The sequence below is a fragment of the Anoplopoma fimbria genome, chromosome 8, assembly GCF_027596085.1.
Source record: "Anoplopoma fimbria isolate UVic2021 breed Golden Eagle Sablefish chromosome 8, Afim_UVic_2022, whole genome shotgun sequence".
Lineage (NCBI taxonomy): Eukaryota > Metazoa > Chordata > Actinopteri > Perciformes > Anoplopomatidae > Anoplopoma > Anoplopoma fimbria.
In genome coordinates this window covers 90,397-117,278 of record NC_072456.1, presented here as the reverse complement: position 1 = coordinate 117,278, position 26,882 = coordinate 90,397, and the positions used below count along the sequence as shown (strand labels likewise).

General features: G+C 39.1%; 2 protein-coding genes across 2 annotated transcripts in view; one reads left to right on the top strand and one right to left on the bottom strand.

The window, feature by feature from the left end:
• The window catches only part of LOC129094340 (F-box-like/WD repeat-containing protein TBL1XR1), a 40,283-nt gene extending 29,815 nt beyond the window's left edge, over window positions 1-10,468 (top strand). Inside the window, exons 5-17 of the mRNA XM_054602468.1 lie at window positions 1,871-2,016; window positions 2,121-2,346; window positions 2,621-2,753; window positions 3,433-3,574; window positions 4,279-4,342; window positions 5,249-5,346; window positions 5,495-5,555; window positions 5,640-5,761; window positions 5,992-6,066; window positions 6,931-7,058; window positions 7,362-7,527; window positions 7,883-7,984; window positions 8,085-10,468. Coding sequence (XP_054458443.1) covers window positions 1,871-2,016; window positions 2,121-2,346; window positions 2,621-2,753; window positions 3,433-3,574; window positions 4,279-4,342; window positions 5,249-5,346; window positions 5,495-5,555; window positions 5,640-5,761; window positions 5,992-6,066; window positions 6,931-7,058; window positions 7,362-7,527; window positions 7,883-7,984; window positions 8,085-8,111 — 1,490 coding nt within the window. The 3' untranslated portion in view covers window positions 8,112-10,468. The remainder of the gene's footprint in view (window positions 1-1,870; window positions 2,017-2,120; window positions 2,347-2,620; window positions 2,754-3,432; window positions 3,575-4,278; window positions 4,343-5,248; window positions 5,347-5,494; window positions 5,556-5,639; window positions 5,762-5,991; window positions 6,067-6,930; window positions 7,059-7,361; window positions 7,528-7,882; window positions 7,985-8,084) is intronic.
• Window positions 10,469-17,548: 7,080 nt separating this feature from the next.
• LOC129094339 (nardilysin-like) overlaps window positions 17,549-26,882 on the bottom strand; it is a 29,125-nt gene continuing 19,791 nt past the window's right edge. The window contains exons 23-31 of the mRNA XM_054602467.1: window positions 25,017-25,179; window positions 24,151-24,182; window positions 23,604-23,742; window positions 22,472-22,519; window positions 21,718-21,770; window positions 21,549-21,632; window positions 21,140-21,347; window positions 19,204-19,293; window positions 17,549-18,740 (exon numbers count right to left, since the gene is read on the bottom strand). Coding sequence (XP_054458442.1) covers window positions 18,528-18,740; window positions 19,204-19,293; window positions 21,140-21,347; window positions 21,549-21,632; window positions 21,718-21,770; window positions 22,472-22,519; window positions 23,604-23,742; window positions 24,151-24,182; window positions 25,017-25,179 — 1,030 coding nt within the window. The 3' untranslated portion in view covers window positions 17,549-18,527. The remainder of the gene's footprint in view (window positions 18,741-19,203; window positions 19,294-21,139; window positions 21,348-21,548; window positions 21,633-21,717; window positions 21,771-22,471; window positions 22,520-23,603; window positions 23,743-24,150; window positions 24,183-25,016; window positions 25,180-26,882) is intronic.

Genomic DNA, 26,882 nt, shown 5'->3' with positions numbered 1-26,882 from the left:
AGTGCAGTGTCCTTTAGGAATGTGCATCGGATTAAAGCGGTTTGACGACTTGGCATCACTTGTTGACTCTAGGAAAGTGAAATAGAGATGGGTCGTAACGTTAGTATATCCAGAAGCTAAATTTAACCGTAGTCATTGAGCCGCGGCCTGTAAGGACCCCCTACAGACAACACGCTCCACTCGATCCGCAAAGCACTGAAGCCCGGGCCGTAGCTAGTCTACTCAAAATTTATATATATTTAACGAGCGTCTAAATTAAAGTTAAACACCAAACTTCTACACTGCACATATTTGGGTCCCCATCACTACTCCAGTCAAGTTGGATGAACCGTTCTCAGGACACATACTGACATACTGAGATTCTTTGATTTATAGTTAGATAAAAACAAAATGCTATTTCCGTAGTGGTTCTTGATGCAATTTAAAGCAACAACAAAATATAATCATTTCTTTTATTATTTATTTATTTTTACCTTAGTCGGATTTGTGTTTATATTTTGGACACCCCCATGACAACTGAGAAAAATGACTATTCTGTTGCTGCTCGTACTATCGATGTGTCCACTGTGAAAACGCATCCAAACCGCTGTGGGTCAGCGTGTTGTATGACAAGGCGCATTTTGGCGAGGAGAAGTTGTTTGGGGAGAGTGACACCGTAAACACAGCTGCAGTGAACAGGCATATAAACAGTCTGTCTGCAGTGTGTGTGTGTGTGTGCAGTTCATGAAATAATGAACCATGCGTTCTGACAGAGTGAGGGGGCCTATACACTACTCAATCAATCATAGATGGTTAATTTATTTAGCACCCTACCCTGAGAACAGGACTCTCACTCATCACCTGCATACATCAAGCTGTCATGCAAAGTACTGACCTTGGAACATTGGGAATAAACTTAGGATCTGCTGGATGAATAGTTTTGCTTTTTAAACAGACTAAAAACTTACATAGTTAAAATGAGTCTCCAAATATGCCTCACTGGCCATTAATGTACCCAGACTTCCTGCCCTTTGTGTTTGACAATAACCTTCATCCAACTATGGCGAGCATTTTTAACCAAAAGCCCCCATATCACTGCAGAGGTGCTTCCAGAAGGCTCCGTTCAGCTGGTACTGGTTACATGTGTGAATCAATGAAAGTTGTACCGTCTGAAACTTACCTTCCTAGGCCTCATATCATATTTATTGCATCATATATTTTGTAAGCCACACGTGGCTCATGTAAATCAAAAAGTCCTGTCACGGCTGTTTTGTTCTTTCATCTTTTATTGAAACACAAAAGCGGGGCAAAAAAAAAAAAAAAAAGCAATCAGGTTGTGAAAGATTTGTGTTTCCATGACAGAATCGGTTTTCTGTGGACTACAGGCCTTGGTTGTGGCCCCGCCATGTTATCACCTCGTGCATTTTTCATAGAGGGAGGGGGGGTCTGCGCTCAGCTGGTGCAGTTGGGGTGAAATTGGTCTTATGAGTTCCACATAGAGACCTTGTTTCTTTACTGAAAACATTTTAATTGTCACATCACATAAAGTGCACCTCACGTATTAGAGCATTTCACTGCATAGTAACCAGTACAAAGTCTGATGTTTTATGCATTCAATTCAATTATGCGTAGACTACTGGGGAGCAGTTGTAGCCAGAGCTCACTATACATGCCATCTCTTTTGTAACCTCAACAACATCCAAAAGAATAGAATAATAGCAGTGACGTGTAAAGATGACTTTGTGGCAGCGGAGAAAACACAAAATGTAGTTCTTAAATATATCAAGAGGGCAATATTAGTTACTGCGATATATATCCTTGTCGCTGCCTTCCAATGTTTAAAATATCCTCTCCTTTCCTGCCCTCTTTCTCCTGCTCCTCGCCTCTCCAGGGTTCTCCCACTCAGCGTTTACGTTTGGTATAGAGAGTCACATCAGCCAGTCCAACATCAATGGTGCTCTGGTTCCCCCTGCTGCCCTCATCAGCATCATCCAGAAGGGCCTGCAGTACGTCGAGGCTGAAGTCAGCATCAATGAGGTGGGACACAAACAAGATAATAGAAACTCTGCTCTCCTTTTGTTTCCTCTTGTCTCCTCTCGTCTCGTCTCGTCTCCTCACTGTTTATTTCTCCCACGCTACAGGACGGCACATTATTTGACGGGCGGCCCATTGAGTCTCTGTCCCTGATCGATGCTGTGATGCCGGACGTTGTTCAGACGAGGCAGCAGGCCTACCGGGACAAAATGGCCCAGCAGCAGGCCGCCGCTTCAGCACCGACGTCGGCCACCGGAGGCAGCATCGCCGGCAACGCCAAGAACGGAGAGAATACTGCCAACGGGGAGGAGAACGGAGCCCATGCCTTAGCTAGTGAGTAATACGTTTGCAAATAGAATAGGACATGCACATGATGGATTAGTAAGGAGGAAATATTATTTTCGACCTTGGTATTAGTAGTTGGACAAAGAAATGTAATTCTAAAGTGAATATAGAACCTTTTGAAATAAAGATTTTTTTTTTTTGTCATGAAAAGTAAATTTTAGTAATGAAAATTTGCTTTAAAAACACATGTTCAGTCACACACTGGTAAGGAATTGCAACTTGATATCCTGTCTCACTGTGTGCCACCCCTCAAACTCCTTAGACAACCATGCAGACTTGATGGAGGTGGACGGAGATGTGGAGATCCCTCAGAACAAGGCCATGGTCTTGAGGGGGCACGAGTCGGAGGTCTTCATCTGTGCCTGGAACCCAGTCAGCGATCTGCTGGCATCGGGGTTGGTCATCTTTTCTTTTCCTACCATTATCCTCGGACACTCTGCATTAATCAAACAAGTGAATACAGCTTATACGCTAGTTCCATGATTATTTGGCATAAAATAGAGAAATTATTTGAAACGAGATGGAGAAATGAAACAAATGTCCCCTTCTGGATCCAAAACCCAGGAAACATTCTCACATTTGAGAAGCTGGAACCTGCCAGTGTTTGTTTTGTGGCACAATAATTGACCTTAATTAATGAATGGTTTTTATGCCTTCCAGTTGTCTAAATTAATTATTTCAAGCTAATTGTAATTTAAAACCAATGAAAGGATTTTTGCACACATTCAAATTTTACGTAAGGTAATACATAACAGTCGAATATGGTTCACTGCATGATGCATTGGATTCTTTTTTACATTTGATGTTGCGCACATTGCACTAATGTTTCTTATTAATATTGTGATGATGATTCCAACTTATGCCCAGTTACAGTTTAATGTCTGAAGTTAAATTGGGCTGAAATATGTCACATGAAACAACAATTAAAATATCATTAAATATAATATAATGTCTCACTTAATGCTACGACTTAAGATGGTATTGATAAAAAAACAGATTAAATTGTCTGACGAGCCATGTTAAAGAGGAACCTGTTATCTTTATGTCTAAATGTGCCCCGTCTGTCTGTCTCAGGTCTGGCGATTCGACGGCTCGTATCTGGAACCTGAGTGAAAACAGTACAAGCAGCTCCACACAGCTGGTCCTGAGACACTGCATACGAGAGGGAGGGCAGGACGTCCCCAGCAACAAAGACGTCACCTCGCTGGACTGGAATGTAAGCACACGACACACTCGCACACCATGCAATATGTGAGTCACCATACATAGATGCATTAAATCGAATCAAGGGAGCGGGTCAAGTATGTAGGAGTGGTACAAATCTCTGTCAAATATGTCAAAGTACTGTTCTATGTTATCTACTACTTCAAAGCCAAAAAAGTATTTTTTTTTATTTTTTTTTATATCTTTTTAAATGTTTAAATTTTCCCAAAATATATTTGGTTGCTTCTGCTTATTATTTCAAACATTTGAAGACTTAACAGGCACGCATAGGAAGCAAAAACAACAACAAAACGTGCTTCATGTAGAGTCCTGTATGCACAGGAAAGGCAAATTGCAACAAATGCCTCATCACAGAGAAGCTCCCGGAGAACTCAAGCTGTTGATGATGTCTAACAGTGGGAGATCATCAGAGAGCGGAATTTTCCTTTAGTTCAGCCAATGGGTTGTAAACCTGAGCCAAGGGGCAGAAGCAAAAGAATTCCTGGAAAGCGTCCATGCTGATGGAAAACACAGGCCTCTCCTAATCCCAGCTGAATCACAGCAAATGTTCGTTCGGCCTGGACTCAATAATGCAAATTCTGCAAAAGACAACATGCGTCTGTAAAGGTGTCCAAACGGGCTTCTCTATGCTCATCTGTACGGCAAACGCACACTTTCTACGCCACTCTAACACCACTCTCTCTTTCTCTTCTGCAGAGCGAGGGTACGCTGTTAGCAACAGGCTCCTATGACGGCTTTGCCAGAATATGGACGAAGGATGGTGAGATATCTTTAATTCATTAATATCAACATGTATTGTTGATATTAGGGCATCAAAGCAAATTTATAGATCAAGGGCATCATTTAATATCAAGATTTCTTATTTATTATAAAAGTGTACTTGTATACAGATATCTGCAAGCATTAGAGAATGAACATAAGCTGTGGAAACTATCAATGATTGTTCTGTGGTGGGTTTTTTGATGCGGGCCACATGGTTGAATTAATCTGTGAACAATGCTGCCACCTATAGGCAGGTTTGAATATTGCTATTTGGATGTTGACCCATTTTGTGTTTATTAAGGCCCCTTGACCCTTGTGCATCAATAAGGGGCATTTCTGGATGTTTGATTGGCTTTGTTAATGCATATTGCATGAATTTTGGCAAGGGTGGGAGTTTTTATTTTATTTTGAAAGATCAACATTGATTCATATAACAAGTTTATAATAAACTGTGTAGCCAAAATACAAACACTCACAGACATTACAGCATACAATCATGTATTCGTATTATATCAGGCTTTCAATCCAAAGCCCTGGCTTCAAAACTGTAAAGTTTACGCCTTTACTACTTTATGCTATTATCCTGATTTCCACTATGGTTATTATTGCTGTGTTATGGAGCACGGAAGTGTGTAATGCAATGCTTCGAAATCTAGCATTTAGTGTACACGTTTTTTTTACTTCACCATAACAACAATGGCATTATGTAAAGAAACTGGCATTTAAATGGTTAAAATGACTGAGTATTTGGTGGTTCTGATCAGGATGAATGTTGGTTGAAAGATTACTTTGACTGAAAGTGGACAATTATATGAGAATATAATATAATTGTTTATATAATTTTGTTATTATTCCAAATGTGCTACTTACGGATTTGGTTCTTTCTGTGTGTTTTGCTCCACAGGGAACCTGGCCAGTACACTTGGCCAGCACAAAGGTCCCATCTTTGCCCTAAAGTGGAACAAAAAAGGCAATTTTATACTCAGTGCAGGAGTAGACAAGGTAAACCAGGGTCTTGAAATCAGCCCCCTTTCAACATACTAAATACATTTTGCATGATTTCTCATGTCACATTTTAAAATGTTGATCAAATAAATGTACTGTGTAGTCATTGTTAGCTCTAACTATACATGTGCATGTGTCCTGCCAGACAACAATCATATGGGATGCCCATACAGGAGAAGCCAAACAACAGTTTCCCTTCCATTCAGGTACAGACGCATCACTTCTTGTCACTAAGACATTTCAAGCTTTGCTTTTGACCTCGCTAACATCCATCTTTCTATCTCTCACAGCTCCAGCACTAGACGTTGATTGGCAGAGCAACAACACATTTGCCTCCTGTAGTACAGACATGTGCATCCACGTCTGTAAACTGGGACAGGACAGACCCATTAAAACATTCCAGGGACACACAGTAAGTGGATTGTTTCTGTGCGTGTGTGTATATAGATACACAAGTGTAACCTTATCACTGATATTTCACTTTTAAAGGGATTGAAAAGGTGTTACCGTCAACGTTCATAGGAATATTTGGTCTAAACTGGTTTGGATGATGGTATTTGTTTGCAGTAAGTTGGACCGAGGGGTAACACAAATCAAGATACTGTTTTTACATCACAAACGAGGTCTCTTCTCTCTCTCCAGAATGAAGTAAATGCAATCAAGTGGGATCCCACAGGGAACCTTCTAGCCTCCTGCTCGGACGACATGACATTGAAGGTGAGCGCTAAATTTATCATCGCATTTAACATCGCATGTCATCAATATCACGGTCACTGCAACCTGTGACCTTATAGGGCTGAGCCATAAAAAAAGTAATGATGTGTTCATGATGACTGGGGATTTGGAAAAGGGAAAGTCCACCCCACTGGCAACTAAAGGGAACAACCTTTTATGTGGATTTCCAATCGGTGTTGATGGTAAACGTAGTTAACCGAAGCGATAAATTCCTCATTGCGTGCCAGCAGTGCCTACATGTACCAGGATACATTGCGTGCATGCTTCTGACTCCCAGAGGGTCCCAGTCAGCCATATCCTATTGTATGTAATGCGGCCTCGGCATCTGCATTTCTTCCTGCTCTGGCTGGAAATAAATAGAGTAACTTAGTCAGCCAAAAGACTGTAAGATTTATCCTCTTCCATGATATCCTCTGCGATCATATTTTGGGATTTCATTTCTGCTGTTGTAAACACAACTAGTAATACAAATGCAAACTAAACTACAATGCATGTGTCTGTCATTTGTTTCCCATGCTCTTCATGTGCTCTAACGAGATGAAGTTGCTATCTTGAGATTTTTCCCGCTTTGCTCTGAAAAAGCAAAACATGTTTTCTTTGGGGGTAGACATTTAGTTCACTTCTGTGTTGTGTGGGTTGTCTTAGGTTGGAGGCAGGACATTTCAAATGAGAGGTTTCCCTGCTCACAGTTGGTGAAAAAGTGAAGATGCCAGGCAGTGGTCAAACTGTGTATTGACTTTTGCTATTTGTTGTGTGTGCTTAAGGCTGCATGTTGACACATCTGTGATTTAATGATCAATTACAGTGGATACAATTTTAAAGTTACTGACGCGTTTTTCTTCACAGATTTGGAGTATGAAGCAGGACTCGTGTGTCCATGACCTGCAGGCCCACAGTAAAGAAATCTACACCATCAAATGGAGTCCCACCGGCCCTGGAACCAACAATCCGAGTGCTAACCTCATGCTAGCTAGGTGAGTGTCTGTTAGCTAAAGCGGCCATATATATTTTACTCATTATTATGAATAGGACAGTGATTTACAGTATTTTGTTTCTGAGCCGGACTTCTTAAATGCATTAGCCCATACGCACCTTCAAATGTCTGTCTTTTAAGTTTTGAATTGAGCGCAGCAGAGAGGCAGAATGCTTTACATTTGTCCTGGTGATCTAAACTTTGTAACATAGTTTTTATACATGCACATTTGCACAATATAGCTCAGTTTTTATAACGGCATCACCTCTTTAACCCCGTTTGTCCCGTTGCTTTACTTCCACAGTGCATCGTTTGACTCTACAGTTCGTCTATGGGACGTGGAGAGAGGCATCTGTATCCATACGCTGACTAAACACCAGGAGCCAGTCTACAGCGTGGCTTTCAGCCCCGATGGTCGGCATCTGGCCAGTGGCTCCTTTGACAAATGCGTGCACATCTGGAATACACAGGTAGGAAGAGAACGGGAAGGACTGTTTGTGTTTGTTGAAACTGTGTCCATATCCTTTTATTGAAAGTCATGGTAATGGAAATCCTTTGGGTCAGTCTGCAGCTATTTAAGGCAAGTATAATTTCAGCCAATATAGATATTCAATAATGTCATGTGACATCACGCTGTACAATTAAATATTATGAAAAATCTATATATATATATATATAGCTCCTGCTGCAGCCTGTTGGGTTATTTTATGTCCAGCATTGGGTTGAGCAATTGGCCAAAATACAGCCAAAGGTGTGTTTCTTTTTTTTCCTGGAAACAGCCTAATGCCTACCTATTATCTGTCCCCTCACTCCCTTGTGCTACAGACGGGCGCTTTAGTCCACAGTTACAGAGGGACGGGAGGAATCTTTGAGGTTTGCTGGAACGCAGCAGGGGACAAAGTGGGAGCCAGCGCATCAGACGGATCTGTAAGTATACACAGGACTGTGTGGGTGGATGTTCTCAAGCTTTTATTGTGAAAGTTTTGCACCAGTCCTACAGACTGATATCCGTCCTCTTCTGCCCCAGGTGTGTGTACTAGACCTTCGGAAATAGTGCTGCTGTTTGTTGGAAGCCATGGACCGACCATGAATGTGTACATAGCCAAATGACTGTCCCTGCCTGCCCTGCGTACTGCTCTCGCTAACGACTATGGCCCCGCCCACCGACAGACAGGAAGCAGGAAACGGGAACAGGAAGCAAGCACTCGACACAGCAGGTCCAGACACGGGGATGAAAAGACAAACGGACGGACGGATGGATAAACGGGTGGATGGAAGCGCCCCTCTCTATCTGTGCAGACTCTTACAGAGATGCAGAAGGGACGCAGTGGAAAAAAAGAAAAAACTTGATAGACAAAAAAAAAAGTTACAGATCCATATATGTACCAAAATTTGGAAGCTATTTTGCTTTTTGATCTTTAAACCATGCTCATCGTCATCAAAATGAAAAACAATGAAAAAAGTGTTGATCTTTGTTACTAGTTGGATCTCATTGTGCAGACATATCAACTTCTCCACCATAAAAATAGGATGGCACTTAGTTTTTTTAAATTTCAGATCTCTTGTTTCAATGTTTTTATATTTTTTATCTTCGGGGGAGGGGCGGGCTGGTCAGGTCAGAGTTTCATTGATTGGAGAAGAACATGAATACAAACAGGCTCGGACATGCACACCAAGCAGTTCTCAAAAAGTGTCCTCGTCATGATTTCAAAACAATGTGGCAAATCCCAAGGCTTTTTTTTTTTTTTTTTTCTCTTTCTCTTTCTCTCTCCTGTATTTCAGTAGTGGTTTCTGCAGTTGTGAGTTGGGTCATACGGTTAACCTCAGAATGCAGTGGTTCATGTGTCGTCTTCTCAAGAGGATTAACTCCGGACTCCCTTTGTACATCAACTAGGCCACAGGACACAGCTGATGTACATCTAGATGCTTTAAAAACAGCTCCTCTGTGCACTATTTGATCTAGATGTTTTACCCACAGTTCTCCTCTCTGGACTCTTCGGCCATAGCAGCTACTTGTTTGATGGAAGAATTTTAATTGGCTAGAAGCTGACCTCCACTTATCTAAATGTTCAAGGCTGTTCTGAGTTTTATTAATGCAACAGTCATCAGGTCCCGTCTCAGATTACATACTGTCCTCAGCCAGTAGGATTTTTTGTTTTTTGGAGTTAACGCATCATCTGGAAGACTTCAACCATTTCTTATTGATTCACCCTCAAAGGTCTCAAATCGCCAAACACACTATGCCCTGCAGTGAGGTGGTGTAAAAGTGAAATTGTTGCTCCACGTTTAGTTTAAGAAGATGCTCAGAGGTAGATGCTCTGGAGGCAGAAATCTCTGAATAAAAAAACAACAGATGGGTAGAGCCAAAGAAAAAACCCATTGGGTAAAAGAGGTCTTTTACTTTAGAGCTGAGCTCTGTCGCTGCAATCGCACAAGGAAACGTAAATGTTTATTCTGTGTCCACCTGGGAGCCTTCACGCATTAATCAAATATTCTCAATGAACTCTTTTTATTATGTTGTGTATTTGTTTGTAAACAAGTGAAACCAAATACACACAAACAGTTTGTTACTTTTTTAAAAGCTAAATGGTTACAGTTAGAGTTAAAGTTGATTATTTACACGTAGCTGCCAGGAATGGTGGCTTTGCAGTCACTTTGCGTTTTTACGTTTTTTAACTAAGTTTTCAGATATTACTTATTTGTTAGACTTACAAGCAGGAGGCTTGTCATTAACGGTTTTGCTCACTTTGCTTATCACAACACTTGTGCAGTAGTCTGAACGCAGCATTAAAAGACCGTAAAGATGTGTCTGAAATCACGCCCCCGTTCTCTAGTCTATATAACACACACTAAGTAGTTGTATCATCAGTGACAGGTGTAGTAACTCATGACTGTTATTTTAGTACCTGATAAATGCAACTAATTATGAGAATTTGCGAGAGCACCAGGAGGAGCGTTCAGAAACTCTGATAAAATGGTTAAAAACTACATTAAGTGCATTAATTAGCGCGTGAGCGTGGACATGGCCTGGCTGTATTTAATTAGCTGGCTTAATCAGATCCAACTTAAAAATAAAGTGGTGCAGGAATTATCAGGTCATCATTTTTGGACTTCTGGTTCCCCTCTGACAAAGTCAGTGAGATTTTGGGATGGTCGCCTGAAATACTGTCAATGGTTAAACCAAGCTTAAGAGATTTTGAATGCCTTGGGTTTACAAACTGCAGCCAGTGTAGTCTATTTTTTAGAAAAGGGGATTGCTTACAAGTGGCTGAATGAGACTACTAGACGTCATCGCATTGAATATAGTCCGCCTTTTGTGACGTCATGCAACCGCGACGTGGTTTGTTTATGGCCTAATGTTAGCTTTTCACTAACGGCAATGTCATCCACACTTTAAAAAAAAAATGAAAAGTGGAGTTCTTTATGATGATCTTGTTGAACAAAACGTGTAAGTATCATAATTTTGCGTCTGCAACAGAGTATATTTTCTGAAATATTCCAAAAATGTATAAATCCCATCGGCCTCTTGTAGAGGGGAACTGTTAGATGCTAACATTGAGGTTTGTCTACAAAAATGCGTCATCCATGCACCACTACCTGCTCTAGTCATAAATGAATGCAACTACCACTGATATCATTTTAAATTGTATTTCAACCAATATTTAGTCTTGACCTTTTCAGATTTTCCAGCGTACTAACTTTTCCACTATGGGAAACCTTTGTTCCTTGGCTCTGCCCTGTTGAGGGTTTAAACCATACCATAACTTAGTTATTCCAGATCAGCTCCGCCTCCAAAACTATAACTGAAATTTCACCTGCGGAATTAAAAAAAAAAAAACGTTAAAATAACACAACCACCCACATTTCCCTGGGATGGAGAAGAGTGCTTCAGTGTGACTTTTGGCTGCCTTTGCTTGGAAAGAGAAAGAGACCTCACATTCTGTATTTTTTCCCCTTCGGACTTTATTATTTTTTCCACCTATTGAATCTTACTGGCTGATCCCCGGCACAAGGTTGCTATTCAGAATCAAGCTCAAAAGCAGATCCAAACATTAAAGCAATATCTGGACATTTTAATTTTTTTTGTCTGTTTTTATTACCAACTACTTGTCATAATGTGGGGGATAACTACACTGCGTTTATGGAACTACAGACATTAACAATCAGACATAAACCGATCTGAAGAAGCTAAAGGTCAAATGTGAAGTATTTTATCCACAGCATGACAGTCCTGGTGAATTAAAAACACAAAATGTCAAGCTGTGCATTCATTGTATTTAAATCCATATGCCCCCATATCACCTCCATTTTTCTGCTCACATTTGACTATGAGGTTCCTTACTGACCAGACATTTTATACTCTTTTAAACACAAATTATAGTTACATTTTTGTAATTTCTTTGTAGATTTGGAAAAAAAATGTGAATTGATGAATTATTGGCGTTGTTAATTAACATGTTCTATACATTTTAAAGATTTTGTTTTGTTACTTTGATGCTATTGCAAATAGTAAAGGTTGACCCTGTTATGAGCTGTCATTCTGAAGGCACCTTGCTTAGGAAGAGTTGTCCCAGGAGCAAATTACCACTAAATTTGTCTGTTTTTAATAAAGAAATGTTTTACTTTTTTCTTTTAAATCTTTTGGGGAAACTTGGTCCCAGCTGACTTTGTCCCAGATGGAAATGACTTTCTCTTTGGCTTACAAAGAAGACCATTTAAAAAGAAAAGTTACTCTTTCAATTGAATAAAAGTGTAATTCTTTTTATCAAGCCAGGACTCTTGGGAATTTTTCTGGTTCCATTGCTATAGTTGGGACTCCGAGAGAGTTGCTCTGGAAGCAGATTTAATGTCATTGGTTGAATATGGACTTAAATTTGTGTCTGAATTGCTTGTGACACAGATTGTTTTGAAAAGACAATTATTTTATTGAGAAACTTTTAGCACCCAAAGGATTTTCTTAGAAAGGACTAAATTCTATTCTCTGCTCAGTCAGTGTGATTGTGTGGTTCCCGGCTCTGTGCATCCTTTTGCCTGCATGCTCGTTCAGCCTGGCAGACAGTGAACAATGCTGGATAACAGAAGTAGGTGATTTCTTATCAGCTGTTTAGTCTCCAATCCGATAATGAGTCGGATCACTTGGACGTCAATTGGAAAGTTAGGAAGCACGCTATAAAATATAAATAAACAAAATATATATCATTTTGCAATAAATGTCTTAGGCCTCAGTAGGCGCTCCATATATTCTCTGGTAATATTTAACTGAAACTCTGAAAAGTTTGGCCAAATAATCTGGACTTGAATTGTTAAGTTTATTTCCATATATTTTTGATTATATTTTCTCATCACAATTTAAGTTTGTGAAAGTTTAAGCTTTAGGTTGGCTTCATCCAGAGGTTTAAATTAAATCAAAAACATTAAATCTGCCTCCAGAGCTCTGCTTCTTATGTTTGTACAACTACAAATTCACTTAATTTTCTCCTGTCATTCTGTGATAAATTGGGCACATTTACCAATGGATTTACAGAAATGTGTATGTGTTCCTATTAAGAGTCATGTGCACTATTTCTTTTTTTTTCTTCCCTGTATTTAAAGCACTTGAGCAAACAGTTTCTCACGCTGGCAAATTCATGTCATCCTTAGGTCTGTGCCATCACAGTTTGTCCGGGTAAACATGTCTTATGTCGCTGAGTCAGCCTTTATTTGTGCCACCATAACTGAGCATCATGTCAGCCTAAACAGAATCTCTCCCATGGGGTCTCAAAGCCTTTATGATTTTTTTTTTCTTCTTCTGCAACTTGCATCACATTGGTCTGTTATCATTAAAGTCAGATCGGTAAAACAAAAGTCCAGAATAAAATATATTTTGATAAGAGTTTTGAGTTTTAATTTGTGTGTGTGTGTGTGTGTGTGTGTGTGTCTGACAATGCTGCATTGTGTTGGTGCTGAACTAACATCGTGGACTAACAGTTGTCGTGTCAGTGACAATCATGAATCCATGTTTAATTCATGTCTAAACACAATAAGAATGGCTTTAATGAACCAATAAAACATTGATTTCAAAGAGCTTGAACCTCCCTCGTGTTCCCGTCCTCATGCTAGTGCTTTCTGTGGTACACATCAGACACACTGGAACCTAAAACGCATTCTTCATTCTCAGTGTATGTTTTCAAATCAGAGATTTTCAAAGCGGGAGAGAAGTTAACCCTTTTTGCACTTCTAATTGTCACATAAAGGAAGTTGCAGCCATTTGGACTTTTTGTCTTTCCTAAATGAAACCTCACAGTAACTTCTCCTGGCTCCGCTCAGGCAACTAGCACAAGACTGTAGAGTTGGTGTACTTCAGACATTGGAAACTACAGCTAAGTTACTTGATATAATTGTATAGGATTTTTTTAATACTGCATATAAAAACAAAAATAAGACTGGACTGAATGTTGGTGGAATAGCACAGGACAGAATACACTGTAGTTCACCATAACAGGTTTTCTCTGCTGCAAACCCCCACGGGGCCTGGGAATGTTTGCAAAAGGGCAGTGATGAAACAATATCATTTTGCAATAAATAATAAAAAATATTATTACATTTTATAGACTGTCATTTTCTAACTTGATATTTAGGCTTGTTTGTGCATAGGAAGGATAAATGGAATGCAATCATGTCTGAACCAAAACATAGTTACATTTTATTGGATAAATATCTTTTTAATTCTCTGCATAGTGCATCGATAGACTCAACCTATAGTTTATTATGTAGTATTTCATCAAACCTTCATACAACACCAGCAACTACATTCATGAAACTTTTTTTTTAATTCAGGGCTTAAGCTGTGTTTCATCAAATTTATAAAGCAGGGAGTACGTCGAAAAAAGTCATAGTATATAGTATGTTTAAAAAGTAAAAAAAATATTTTTGTATAGTAATATTTAAACAAAAAATGCAAATATAATTTGCACAATTTATTTACAGATTTTTGCCTAATGCTTAAACACTAACTGTTTTTTACATAAGACACTTTGTTCAAAAATGAAATCTCCTGCAACAATGGGCAAAACACATCTTTTTAAATTATAAACCTAACTAAAATTTGAAAAGAACACAGACTCACACACATGAAAAATAAAAAATAAAGCTAATTGAATACCAATCAGTGTGAATAGTATGTCGAAAAAAGTTATTGTATAGTATAGTATTTAGTTACATTACAGTCGTTTAGCAGACACTAAACATAGTTAATGTTATATAGTTGTAGTATAGATTAAATCATAGCATACTCTGTCGAAATAATTTATAAAAAAGTCACAGTATAGTATGTTGAAAAACTCCCATAAAATAGCATGTCAAAATTCCTTTTTGAAAAAGTCATAGTATAATATGTTGAAAAATGTATTTATATATTATGTAGAAAAAGTAATTGTGTAGTATTTACTATATTAATGTTGAAAAAAATAATTGTTTAGTTTGACAAAAAAAGTTATAGTATTTAGTTGAAGTTATGTAGTTGTAGTATAGTAAAATCATGGCATACTCTGTCACAGTATAGTATTTTAAGTCGTGAAGAATTCATATTTTAGTAAGTCAAAAAAAGTAATATTATAGTATGTCATGAAAAGTCATAGTATAATATGTTGTAAAAAGGCATGGAAAATGTATAATATAGTATGTCGGGGGGGGAAAAAAAGGTTATAGTGTAGTGTAGTATAGTATTTATTTATAGTTATATAGTTGTAGTATAGTAAAAATCATGATGAAAAAGTCATAGTTAAGGATGTTGAAATAAATTATAAATTCAGTCATAGTACAGTATGTTGAAAAAAGTTCATGACTTCTTTGAACATACTAAATTATAACTTTTATCGCCATTCTTAATGTCTTTTTCCCAACGTACTGTAGTACTATTTTTATATGACTATTTGACATACTTACCTATGACTATTTTAATTTTTAGTTATTATACTATGACTAATTCCCACACACGATATGAGTTTTCTTTACTTATTTGAATCTTTACTTCTTTCAAAAAACTTTCCTATGACTTATTTTTTTGGGACATACTTTTTATGCCTTTTACTTATTTTCACATACTATACTATTACGTTTGATGCCTTTTTTATACTATGGCTTGTTTTTTCTTATTTTTTGGATATACAGTGGGTACGGAAAGTATTCAGACCCCTTTAAATTTTTCACTCTTTGTTTCATTGCAGCCATTTGCTAAAATCGAAAAAGTTCTTTTTCTTTTCGCATTAATGTACACAAAAAACAGAAATGTAGAAATGTTTGCAAATTTATTAAAAAAGAAAAACTGAAATATCACATGGTCATAAGTATTCAGACCCTTTGCTGTGACACTCATATTTAACTCACATGCTGTCCATTTCTTCTGATCCTCCTTGAGATGGTTCTACTCCTTCATTGGAGTCCAGCTGTGTTTAATTAAACTGATTGGACTTGATTAGGAAAGGCACACACCTGTCTATATAAGACCTTACAGCTCACAGTGCACGTCAGAACAAATGAGAATCATGAGGTCGAAGGAACTGCCCAAGGAGCTCAGAGACAGAATTGTGGCAAGGCACAGATCTGGCCAAGGTTACAAAAGAATTTCTGCAGCACTCAAGGTTCCTAAGAGCACAGTGGCCTCCATAATCCTTAAATGGAAGAAGTATGGGATGACCAGAACTCTTCCTAGACCTGGCTGTCCAGCCAAACTGAGCAATCGTGGGAGAAGAGCCTTGGTGAGAGAGGTAAAGAAGAACCCAAAGATCACTGTGGCTGAGCTCCAGAGATGCAGTAGGGAGATGGGAGAAAGTTCCACAAAGTCAACTATCACTGCAGCCCTCCACCAGTCGGGGCTTTATGGCAGAGTGGCCCGACGGAAGCCTCTCCTCAGTGCAAGACATATGAAAGCCCGCATAGAGTTTGCCAAAAAACACATGGAGGACTCCCAAACTATGAGAAATAAGATTCTCTGGTCTGATGAGACCAAGATTGAACTTTTTGGCGTTAATTCTAAGCGGTATGTGTGGAGAAAACCAGGCACTGCTCATCACCTGCCCAATACAATCCCAACAGTGAAACATGGTGGTGGCAGCATCATGCTATGGGGGTGTTTTTCAGCTGCAGGGACAGGACGACTGGTTGCAATTGAAGGAAAGATGAATGCGGCCAAGTACAGAGATATCCTGGAAGAAAACCTCCTCCAGAGTGCTCAGGACCTCAGACTGGGCCGAAGGTTCACCTTCCAACAAGACAATGACCCGAAGCACACAGCTAAAATAACAAAGGAGTGGCTTCGGAACAAGTCTGTGACCATTCTTGACTGGCCCAGCCAGAGCCCTGACCTAAACCCAATTGAGCATCTCTGGAGAGACCTGAAAATGGCTGTCCACCAACGTTCACCATCCAACCTGACAGAACTGGAGAGGATCTGCAAGGAAGAATGGCAGAGGATCCCCAAATCCAGGTGTGAGAAACTTGTTGCATCATTCCCAAGAAGACTCATGGCTGTACTAGCTCAAAAGGGTGCTTCTACTCAACACTGAGCAAAGGGTCTGAATACTTATGACCATGTGATATTTCAGTTTTTCTTTTTTAATAAATTTGCAAAAAGTTCTACGTTTCTGTTTTTTTCTGTCAAGATGGGTTGCTGAGTGTACATTAATGCGAAAAAAAAAGAAGAACTTTTTCGATTTTAGCAAATGGCTGCAATGAAACAAAGGGTGAAAAATTTAAAGGGGTCTGAATACTTTCCGTACCCACTGTACTATACCATAAACTTCTTTGATACTATATTATGCCCTTTGATTACTTTTTTCAATATATAATACCATGTCTTTTTTAGGACTTAGTTTGGACATGATATACAAGGGCTTTTTCAACATTATTCGACATATTTTTTTTTTTTTTTTTACATACTCTGCCATGACTCTTTAATGGCTTTTTCAACCTAGTTTAAGTTACTTTAAGAAACTTTTAACTTGTTATGATTCAGTCTCAAATGAATGCCTATGCCTCTATATGACCTTTATAAGTTGACAAGACCATCAGCGTGAAATCCTGCTGGTTAACCAGAAACTCCTTCAGCTCAGACTCCAGCGGGGCCTGCAGCATCAACCAACCCGACGCAGACAGAACCTGATCCGGCTTTGCTCCAGCTTTCAACCTGAAGTCGAAAACTCCCGTGAGAGGAGTAGATAATGGCCCCCGGCAGCTGTGTGTCCTCCTCCTGCTGGGAGCTGAGCCTCGCTGTTCTGCCGGCCCCTGCTGGGACCAAACACCCACACTATGCTGCTGGAGACCCCGGCCGTAATGCTGGAGGTAAGGGTGGTATGAAAAAAACCAGGACTAGGTGGAGCAGACTGTCGGGCACCACCAGCTTTAAATGAGAGGGTTTTCTCAAAAGGGACACTGGTGATTGGAAACACTACCACTTTTACCACAGGGACATTATAACGAAACCAAACTCTTAACTCAAACCTTCAATTATGGTAATTTTAATAGGAATGCAGTTAATTCATTAATGAATGATTTAATTAAAATAATTTTGGTGGCACTTTCCAGTGTCCACAAACTACTGCCCGCTCTGAGTTAAAACACAACATTTTTTGTCACTGGCCACCAGATACGGTTAGTCTTTACATTGCTTTCTTTCACATCATCCATTATTAAAGTATGAATACGTACATGTAAAATCATATGCAATAAATTAAACATAGCTGTTGTTTTACAGTGATACTGGCTAAAGTGTCATTGAAATGATAAATCTGCCCTTCATTGATGTTTGATGTACTTTAAACCAGAGCCCTGAGTCGCCACGCCGCGTTCACTTCATCTGGGAATAATCGTACAAAGTGGTTCTCAGCCCAAAACAAAAACGAAAACAATTAACAATCAGACTAATACCAATCCATCAGAATGCTATGTTGTAGTTTTCTGTTCCGCTTCTTCACAGTAACATAATATCCAACTTTGTCTGAAATTCCCAAGATTATAGATCATATTACACCTGTTATCTGAGCTATACAGTATTTTATAGCAGTTTTATTACCATGGATACATTTTTATCAGTAAGAAGAAATTTGAATTGTTTTTATTTTGTTATGTGCTGACTAACTCAGTTCCTTATTTGCCTGTATATGTCGAGCCTTTATGCTACATTGAAAAAACGTTTTTTTCTGCATTTAAAGTTCTGTGTATTATTTGAACTGTCATAAAACGTTTCAGCATGAGATGCTTTAAAAATACAGGCCCAGATTTACACTTTTTATCCAAAGGCATGAGAATGCAGCTTTTTTTTACCCTTTATTTTTCTTTTGTTTTATGCGAGTACATAAAACAAAAGAACTAAACACATTAGAAATGTCCATCCTAAAAGTGTCCTCTTCGATATGAGCTGTGAACATGGTTACTTTACTATCATTAACAGAAGTAGGTCTTTAGTTCCGTCCTGTCGGTCTGCAGTGAGAGTGGTCTAGCTGAGGATTTTGTGGTAGGGGTGGAGCGGGAGGGAGGAGGTGAACCCTCTGATGTCGGTGATGAGCGTGGTGTCCTTGAGCAGCGGCGAGGAGGCCGGCAGGAAGGTCAGCTCGCACACTTCACCGTAGGACGAGGAGGGGGGGTTGTCAGGGCTGTCGGAGCTGCTCGGTTCTGGTGGGTCGTTCTCCTCCACCCCGAAACCAACCACCTAACAGAGACAGAGAAAAAAATTTAAATAGTTTGTCTTCTTTCAATCGGATTGGAAACGGTTGCTGCCTTAATATTTATACTTTAAAAGGCTTGTACCGTTTTGCATGTTTAGCCCATTGATTAAAAATTGTGCACACATTCAATTCCTGCTGAGCATTTTCCAAAGTATAACATCACTTTTTACTAGACTATCTTCAAGGCAGCAGCCACTGGCTTCAGATTATTTCTATTAAAATCAACTTGTGCAGGCCTGAAAAGATTAAATTGACCATGCCAATAATTGATTTTGTAGACGCATCTCAACCTTTTCTTGTTTATGTAAAACTTGTGTGCTACATTTGGTAAAAGTGAAAATGCCTGCATTACAAAAAATACTGCGTTCTTTAAACCTGCCTTTATCAGAGCTTTTCTTTCCACAATTGGCCTTTTCATACAATTCAAATGATCACAAACACTCTTACATGTACACTGAGCTTCCTGTTGTTGGTGTTTCTGTGTTCCAGGAACCAGGAGACCAGCTCCTCCTTAGAAAACATCTTCAGAGCCTCGATCTGCAGCAGAGAACACAGCAGGTTAGAACCAGAGAGCAAAACCAGAACCAGAGAGCAGCATCCACACTAACTGTTTGGTAGTACCTGAACACTCATAACGTTTTGACCGGACAGATTCAGTTGTTTTTGATACACACTTCATCTATTTATGTAAAGAAAAGTATTTTCAATGTGTATGTGAATATTTGACACTTAATATTCACTCAGTTGTCAGTTCATTGGGTACAGCTAGCTAAAACTAATACAACAGTCCTGTAGTAATTCATCCCTTCATGAAGGCAATCATTTTTTTTTTAAAACAGTTACTCAGCCTCCCTCATTGATATAAGTGGGGTGGACAACATAACAGAAGGGCAACGCAGCACAGTTAAACAGCAAACGGAACAATTTAATGGTCACGAAAGGAGGATTCATTGCAGGACTATTGTATAAGGATGGATTTGGGTTAGCGCTGTGTACCCAATGACCTAGAAACTGAATGGCAAATTCTCAAATGAATCTCCTGACTCTGCACCCCTAACTGAACATGTCCTTTTTCAAAGCAAAAGAGCCCAATTGCAAAAAACTGTTCACTTCACAAAGATCAGCGCTGATAGCCACACGCTGTTACAGTGAAATGATTAGCTCCTTCAGAGTGTTGGTGGTAACTGAAGCATATCCATAAGTGGTTTCACAACCAGACATTCTAGTGTTCGTGGCATATTAAATCCTAAATACTTTTTCTCCGTGTTTAAATCCCTTGCCTGAAGTTTTGAGGAATGCCTCTGCATCTTGTCGGTCAGACTTGTCTGACAATTATGTTTTTCTTTTTTTCTCTGCCAGTGCTCTGCCTACTGTGTTGTTGGCACAAGACATCAATTGGCACTTGAATCATTTTTAATCAGATTCAAAAATGCAAATAGTCACCTTTTGTGAATCGGACCTAGAGACGGTGCAGATAGCAGTTGCAAGTGTTGCGCAATTCACGATGCTATCAGCAGCTGCAATCCGTTCTTTGTGGTCCAATGCTGGTTTCTTAGCTTTTGCTGCCCTGTAGAGTGTAGTTGGCCTATGGTGACCACGCTATAGGGATTTTCTTTATCTTTTTTTGACCCATTTGACTCAATGTTGTGTAAAATTTTACTTGAATATTTTGGTACTAATATCTCTCTTTTACTTCTTATAGGCATAAGCCTGAGCTAACTTGTGTTGGCGCAAACTAAGATAATCAAAGCCTCAGAGGACACTCTGTTTTTCAGTGTGCAGATACGTTTGTAATGTATTTATGTATATTTAATAATACAGGACGTATCCATTTGATTGTAATGACAAGACTATTCCAGCCCATCAAAACGAGAACTATACAGTCTCTTACTGCATGCTCTTTATTCACACTAATAATGTGAACTTCAATAACCTTCATTAACTAACTTGACATTCTTAAATAAATAGACTAAGAATGTTAAGGAAACTGACAAGACTTATTTCAGTATCATTAATAAGCATTTTGCAAAGTTTTTAAATATTCCTCATATCAGAAAACGTTAACTTTCAAATATAGGTGTAATAGTGGAATATTGACAGATTTATCGGCAAGAATTGTGTCAACATGATGTATGTGTTAAATTATACAGTGAAAGAAATTAAAAGAACTTAAGCATCTAACCATACCCCTCTCCCTCCCTGACTAACTTGGCATCAGCTCAGTCTTATAATTATTCAGAATAATATTCTTGATATCTTATACACAGAGGGATTAATTGGCATAATGAAAAGCACCCAGAGAGAGAATGAGGGAGGACAAAACGAGAGGTAGAGACAGGAGACGGAGGGGTAGAGAGAGACAGGGAGAACAGGAGTGTCTCACCTCCTTGTTGAGCCTCTTAAAGATGTACTGCTGTGTGACGACCTCAAACCAGTTGCGGTCCACTTCCTCTCCCAGGTGAGCGTCCTCGCATTCCTTCAGCTTGATGAGAGCCGTCACCTGGGTCCTGAAGGCCTCCTCGCTCAGACCGGACAGACGCTCCCCGAAGCTGACCAGGAACTCCTCGATCTTCGCTTCCACCAACTCGGTGCTGCAAGGAGAAACGGGGCGAGGAGGAAGAGTTTTTAAAAAAAAAAAAATAGGTGAAGAAACAAACACAGGCGTCGACTAGACACAAGCTAGCAGTGGGATCACACCAGGCGTGACGCCAAATTAGCCAGGGGTGATCACTACACCTATCTTGGAACTTGGTCACAAAAATCCTGGTAAGCATGTTGAAAGGTCAACTCACCTGAACTTAGTGGCCTGTGTTTCCACGGTGACGGAGAATCCCAGCACCCCTGAGGTGTTTCTGCAGGTCGGGTACACCTGGTACCTGGGGATTATGAGGTTTTTGTGATTAAATAGCTGTGAGTGCACATTACCAATCTGTAAACTCAGCATAAATGACTGACACTGACCCCAGTGTCTCCTTCGTCCTGAGGAAGTCAAAGCAGGGCTCCTCCATGTGCATCTGTGGAAGCAGACACAAGTCAAAAGTCAGTCCAATGACATGCACAGTCAGACTGATATATGCACATTTTCCAACAACAGACTTGGTTTCATTTTAATATTGACAACAAAACAGTACTTCTTTACTGTTTAAAATCATAGACAGACGGATACAACATAGGAGTCTGATTCGACTGCCAATCTCACAGTCAAATTGCTTCAGTGGTGGACAAATGTGGTTATTGAACAAAAGATCATTCCATTTGGGCTATATGGGGGTCCTGAATGTCTGATTTTACATAGAATTGCTTAGTTTCTTCCAATAAATCATGATATATAGCCCATGTTGGTATAAATATCAGCCTATTAATATTACTGGTAACAAAAATGTGAAATATCTCATGTGCTTTTCAATCAATCTCCTTAGTTACTAAGTAACAACAACTTAAGGCAAATTACAAAGGTTGATATTTTAAAAAAACTGCAGCAGCATTCTTTTCCCATATTGGTCGAATGTATTTTAACAGACGTTTTTTTTGGTTTACAGTTTGTAAAAGTAGATGTTTAATGACATTAAATTATTCACAAAATCTGGTATTATTTTAATGGAGAACCTTGAATTTCTCCCAACAGAACTCATACAAAAGTGTTTTTTGGCACAAGAGGAGATTTGTACTTTGTGGACATTTTTACTACCATCTCACCAACACTAGTGACACTCACCACCATCAGCTCCATCAGAGCGTGTTCTCTGAGGTTCTTCAGCCCCGACTGCAACAGAATCCAGATGTAGACACATCAACAAGAGCAGAGAATAAAAAGAAATGTCACTTTCTACAGGAAGACAAGAGGCGACATCAGTGGTGGAAGAGGCATCTAAAATGTTACTTGAGTAAAAGTATATACACGTTTAATCAGGAAAATGTACCAGGGGACCATTAAATGTTTTACATGATAAATGACTTAAACGATCAAAATAGTTGCCAATTCATTTTCTGTCAATCCACTAATTGATAAATGGACTATTCAGCTGTATGTTTAAACTGTTGGAGAGTTTGATTTATAACAAAACATCATATTTTATAAACTCTTAATATGTTTTGTGTGCAAAAAGTCGATGGATATCTGTGAGATGTAGTGAACAAGAAGTAAAAAGTGTCAAGAACAGGAAATACTCAAGTAAAGTACAAGTATGTCATAATTGTACCACACTACTTAGTTTAGATTGAATGAATTCTGGAATCATGGCCAAAAATATGTTTTGTGAGGTCACAGTGACCTTTGACCATCATATTCTAATCAGTCAACCCCCAAACGCAAGTGGGCGTTTGTGCCAAATTTGAAGGTTTCCCTGAGATATCGTATTCGCGAGAATGGGTCAGACTCAAACACTGTGTCTAAGCAGGAGACAAATTCACCATGACATCAACCATCAACCACTATTTCACCAAAATCTAATCCGTTCATCGTTGAGTCCAGGTGGATGTTTGTCCCAAATTTGCCACTTGCCAAGAATGTCCTTTCAGGTATTCCTGAGATATTGCAAGAATGGACCAGATGGATGGACGGACAACCTGAAAACATATCGTCTCTAGCCATGGCTGTCTCTGGCGATAACAACTTCTGGGTCACTTCAGGTCAATCTTGAACCATTAAAAGTTTAGTTCATCTAAATAACAAAAAAACATTTTTCTACTTTGCCTTCCTTGTGTGTGGACAGTTTTGATTTTACTTTCTGGAGTTAGAAGATTTCTACCCCTTCGATTTCTTCATCAAATGGAATATTTGTTTGTGGTGCTCAAAGAATTGAACATATGTGCATCTTAAAGGGTGACAAGTGTGATGATGTTCCTACCTGATAGTAGACTGTGACCTCAGAGTTGGCGTCTCCTTTGTTAAGAGATTTAACTTTACAGAGATGTTGTTTCTGAGGGATCTCCACCACCCGGAACAACACAGGGACCTCTGATGACAGAGACTGGAACTGTAGCTTACTGCAGACAGACAGACAGACAGCGTGAAGTTTGTTTACATCGCCGGGCCAACAGCAAGAGCATGTTAGTGCATGTGAAAATGTTGTGTGCCCCACTAGCTAGCTAATTGCCGTTGCTCTGCACTGCACCCACACGGTGGTATTGGAACAGTTTTTTTATTCTGGTAAATAATAAAAACTCATTTCAGTGTTCTTCACCTCAACCTTTAGTAACTGCCTTTGCCCTTTTTTTCCAGAAAGAATAAATTACAGTCTTACCAAAATGTATAAAAGTGTCAACATTGAAGTAACTTCTACTTTAAAAAGTCATACAAGAGCGTTAACTTTATCAGATGATCTGACTTTTAAATAAAACCTCACACACCAGAAACACTGAAAGTGAAATAAAGAAATGAAACAGAATACTCACTCAATGAAGTACTGCAGAAACTCTTTGGACTCCTGTTTGAGGAAACAATGTGCATGAGAATACAAGTTTATAATCTGGTTACCTCAACAGCCAATTTTTAATAAAACAAGCGGACAAAAAAAACTTCTGTGCATCACACTGAAGTAATCTGAATATCTGTGGGTTTCAAAACAAAAACAAGAAGTTTAATGAATGACATTGCCTTGAGATTTTAAGGATTTATGGACCACACAATAAATCAAAAGTTGCAGCCCATGTTGTAACCACTAGTTGGCATGGTAAAGTTAGTCTTTATATCATTACATCTTTCTGAATTATCAGAGATAATGTGCAATATTGCAAACATACTTGTAGAATTTTTAATTAACAATAAGATAAGATAATCCTTTATTAGTCCCGCAGCGGGGAAACTTGCAAGACCTGTACTTCAGATTTTATATAGTACACAGATAGAAACTGTAAATGCAATTTTGCGTACATATATATATATGCATCTCACCAAGAAGCAGGTTTGAGATATGAGCAGCCTCTCTTCCTTACAATTAACCTTTTTTATATTTTTTGATTTGGGATATCTCTTTTATATTTATACTCTTTCCCACTTTGTACTGCTTCTGCTGCACAAATATTTCCCTCCAGATAAATACAGTTATATCTTATCCTATCTTAGCACAGCACACAATAAACTCCATTCACCTCCAGAGCATTTTCGGGTACAGATGTCTGAACACCTGGACAGTTAAAACTAAAACTAGAGAGAGAAATGTTTTTTTGATATTGGACTAAACATAAAAGTGTTTTGTTTTGCAGCTGTACGTTTCTGTTGTTGCTTTTTTATCTACGTCACAGATGTCGGTGTTTCTCACCGTGCTGGTGAAGTTTCCCTGCACCAGCCCCTCAACGTACAGCTCCGCCTTCAGCCCAGTGACGAAGGTCATGAGGTCATCGACAGTCAGACCCTTCATGATGGCCTGATACTTCTGAATGACTGACCAGCGACAGTGCTCCAGGATCAGCAGACGGACGTCCCTTCAGAAAGACGGATGGGGAGGTAAACAACACGAAGGCAAACTTCTTTACAGAGACCGCTGCTTCTCAGTGAACCGCTCTGGAGTTTGTTTGGTCAAGTGGTTTGTTAAATCATAAACTATGGTAGAGATGTGTTTAATTCCAATTTCTTTTTTTATTTATAAAAAACCTATATAAACCTGGTTCAGGTTGGCCTTGGTCCAGCCCCTAGATATGCTGCTATATGCCTAGACAGCCGGGGGACTACCTAGGATACACTGAGCTCCTCTCAGTGTATCCTCTCTACTACTACCACTATCATTATTAGTCACATTACTATTATTATTGCCTGTACTATTACGCTTATTGACTTGCTTGTACCCTGGAGTCTTTGTGCTTTCTCGCTTCGCAGGCTTCTATAAATCGTGGCTGTACCTGGACCGTGGTCGTGCATCCTGCTACGGCCCTGCTGACACCGACTGCTACCACCATTATTATTACTAGTCACATTACTATTACTATTACCTGTACCATTAAGCATTTTAGCTTTACTTCCACCCTGAAGCCCTTTTGCTTTCTCGCTCTGCAGGTTTCCATGAATCGTTGTGGTACCTGGACCGTAGTCGTGCCTCCTGCTGTGAGCCGACTGACACCCACTGCTACTTCCATTATTATCATTAGTCACATTACTATCCCTATTTTCATAACTATAATTCTACTGTAATAATTGCTGCTGTTATTATAAGTAGTCTTATTATATGAATCATTTATGTCATATACATTGAATGTGTTGTATCTCTGTTATGCTGCTCATTCTGTACACATGACATCTATTGCATTCTGTCCATCCTGGGAGAAGGATCCCTCCTCTGTCGTTCTCCCAGAGGTTTCTTCCTTTTTTCTCCCTGTTAAAGGGGTTTTTTAGGGGAGTTTTTCCTGTGCCGATGTGAGGGAAGGACAGAGGATGTCGCATGTGTACAGATTGTAAAGCCCTCTGAGGCAAATTTGTAATTTGTGATTCTGGGCTATACAAAATAAACTGAATTGAATTGAATTGAACAACCTCACCATCACCATTATGATGGTGGTAGGGAAAACATATTTATTTAAAGCTTGTTCTGAAGGGAATTTTAGTAAAAGTTGTTTTTGGGCCCAGCCACTAAGGACTTTTAGCGTGTAGAGTCTACCATTTTTCATTATGGGGGTATAGTGAGTGCGGATGCAGTTTTTCAATTATCTGTTCAAGTTTGACGTGTTACTCCGTTTCAAAGTTGATCCACTGTTTGCATTCTGGTGAATGCGTCCATAGATATATTAGATGTGACATTTATTTTACCGAATACAGTTCATTGCATTACATTGATCAACAGTCTCAGGCTTCATGATTCACATAAAGTCTTGGGGGAACATAGGGAATGCCTTCTAACAGACGCACACTCCGCCTTTTTAAGTGTAGGTTTTGTTTAAACAACATAATGCAATAACAAAATTCAGCAGGGAAAACAGGAACAGATCAGAAAACAAGGAGGACGCATACTTAAATATTACCAAATATACTTATCAAAGAGAGGGAATTAGACATAAAGGCCTGTCTCAAATATACACCTGCTTCAAATGAAGTTAGCAATAAAGGTATCTGAATAGGTTTTGTATCAGATTGTGGAAACCATTACAGTTGTCTGACTCCTACTCTATGCGTGTGATATAAAAAGGCTTGTGTGTGT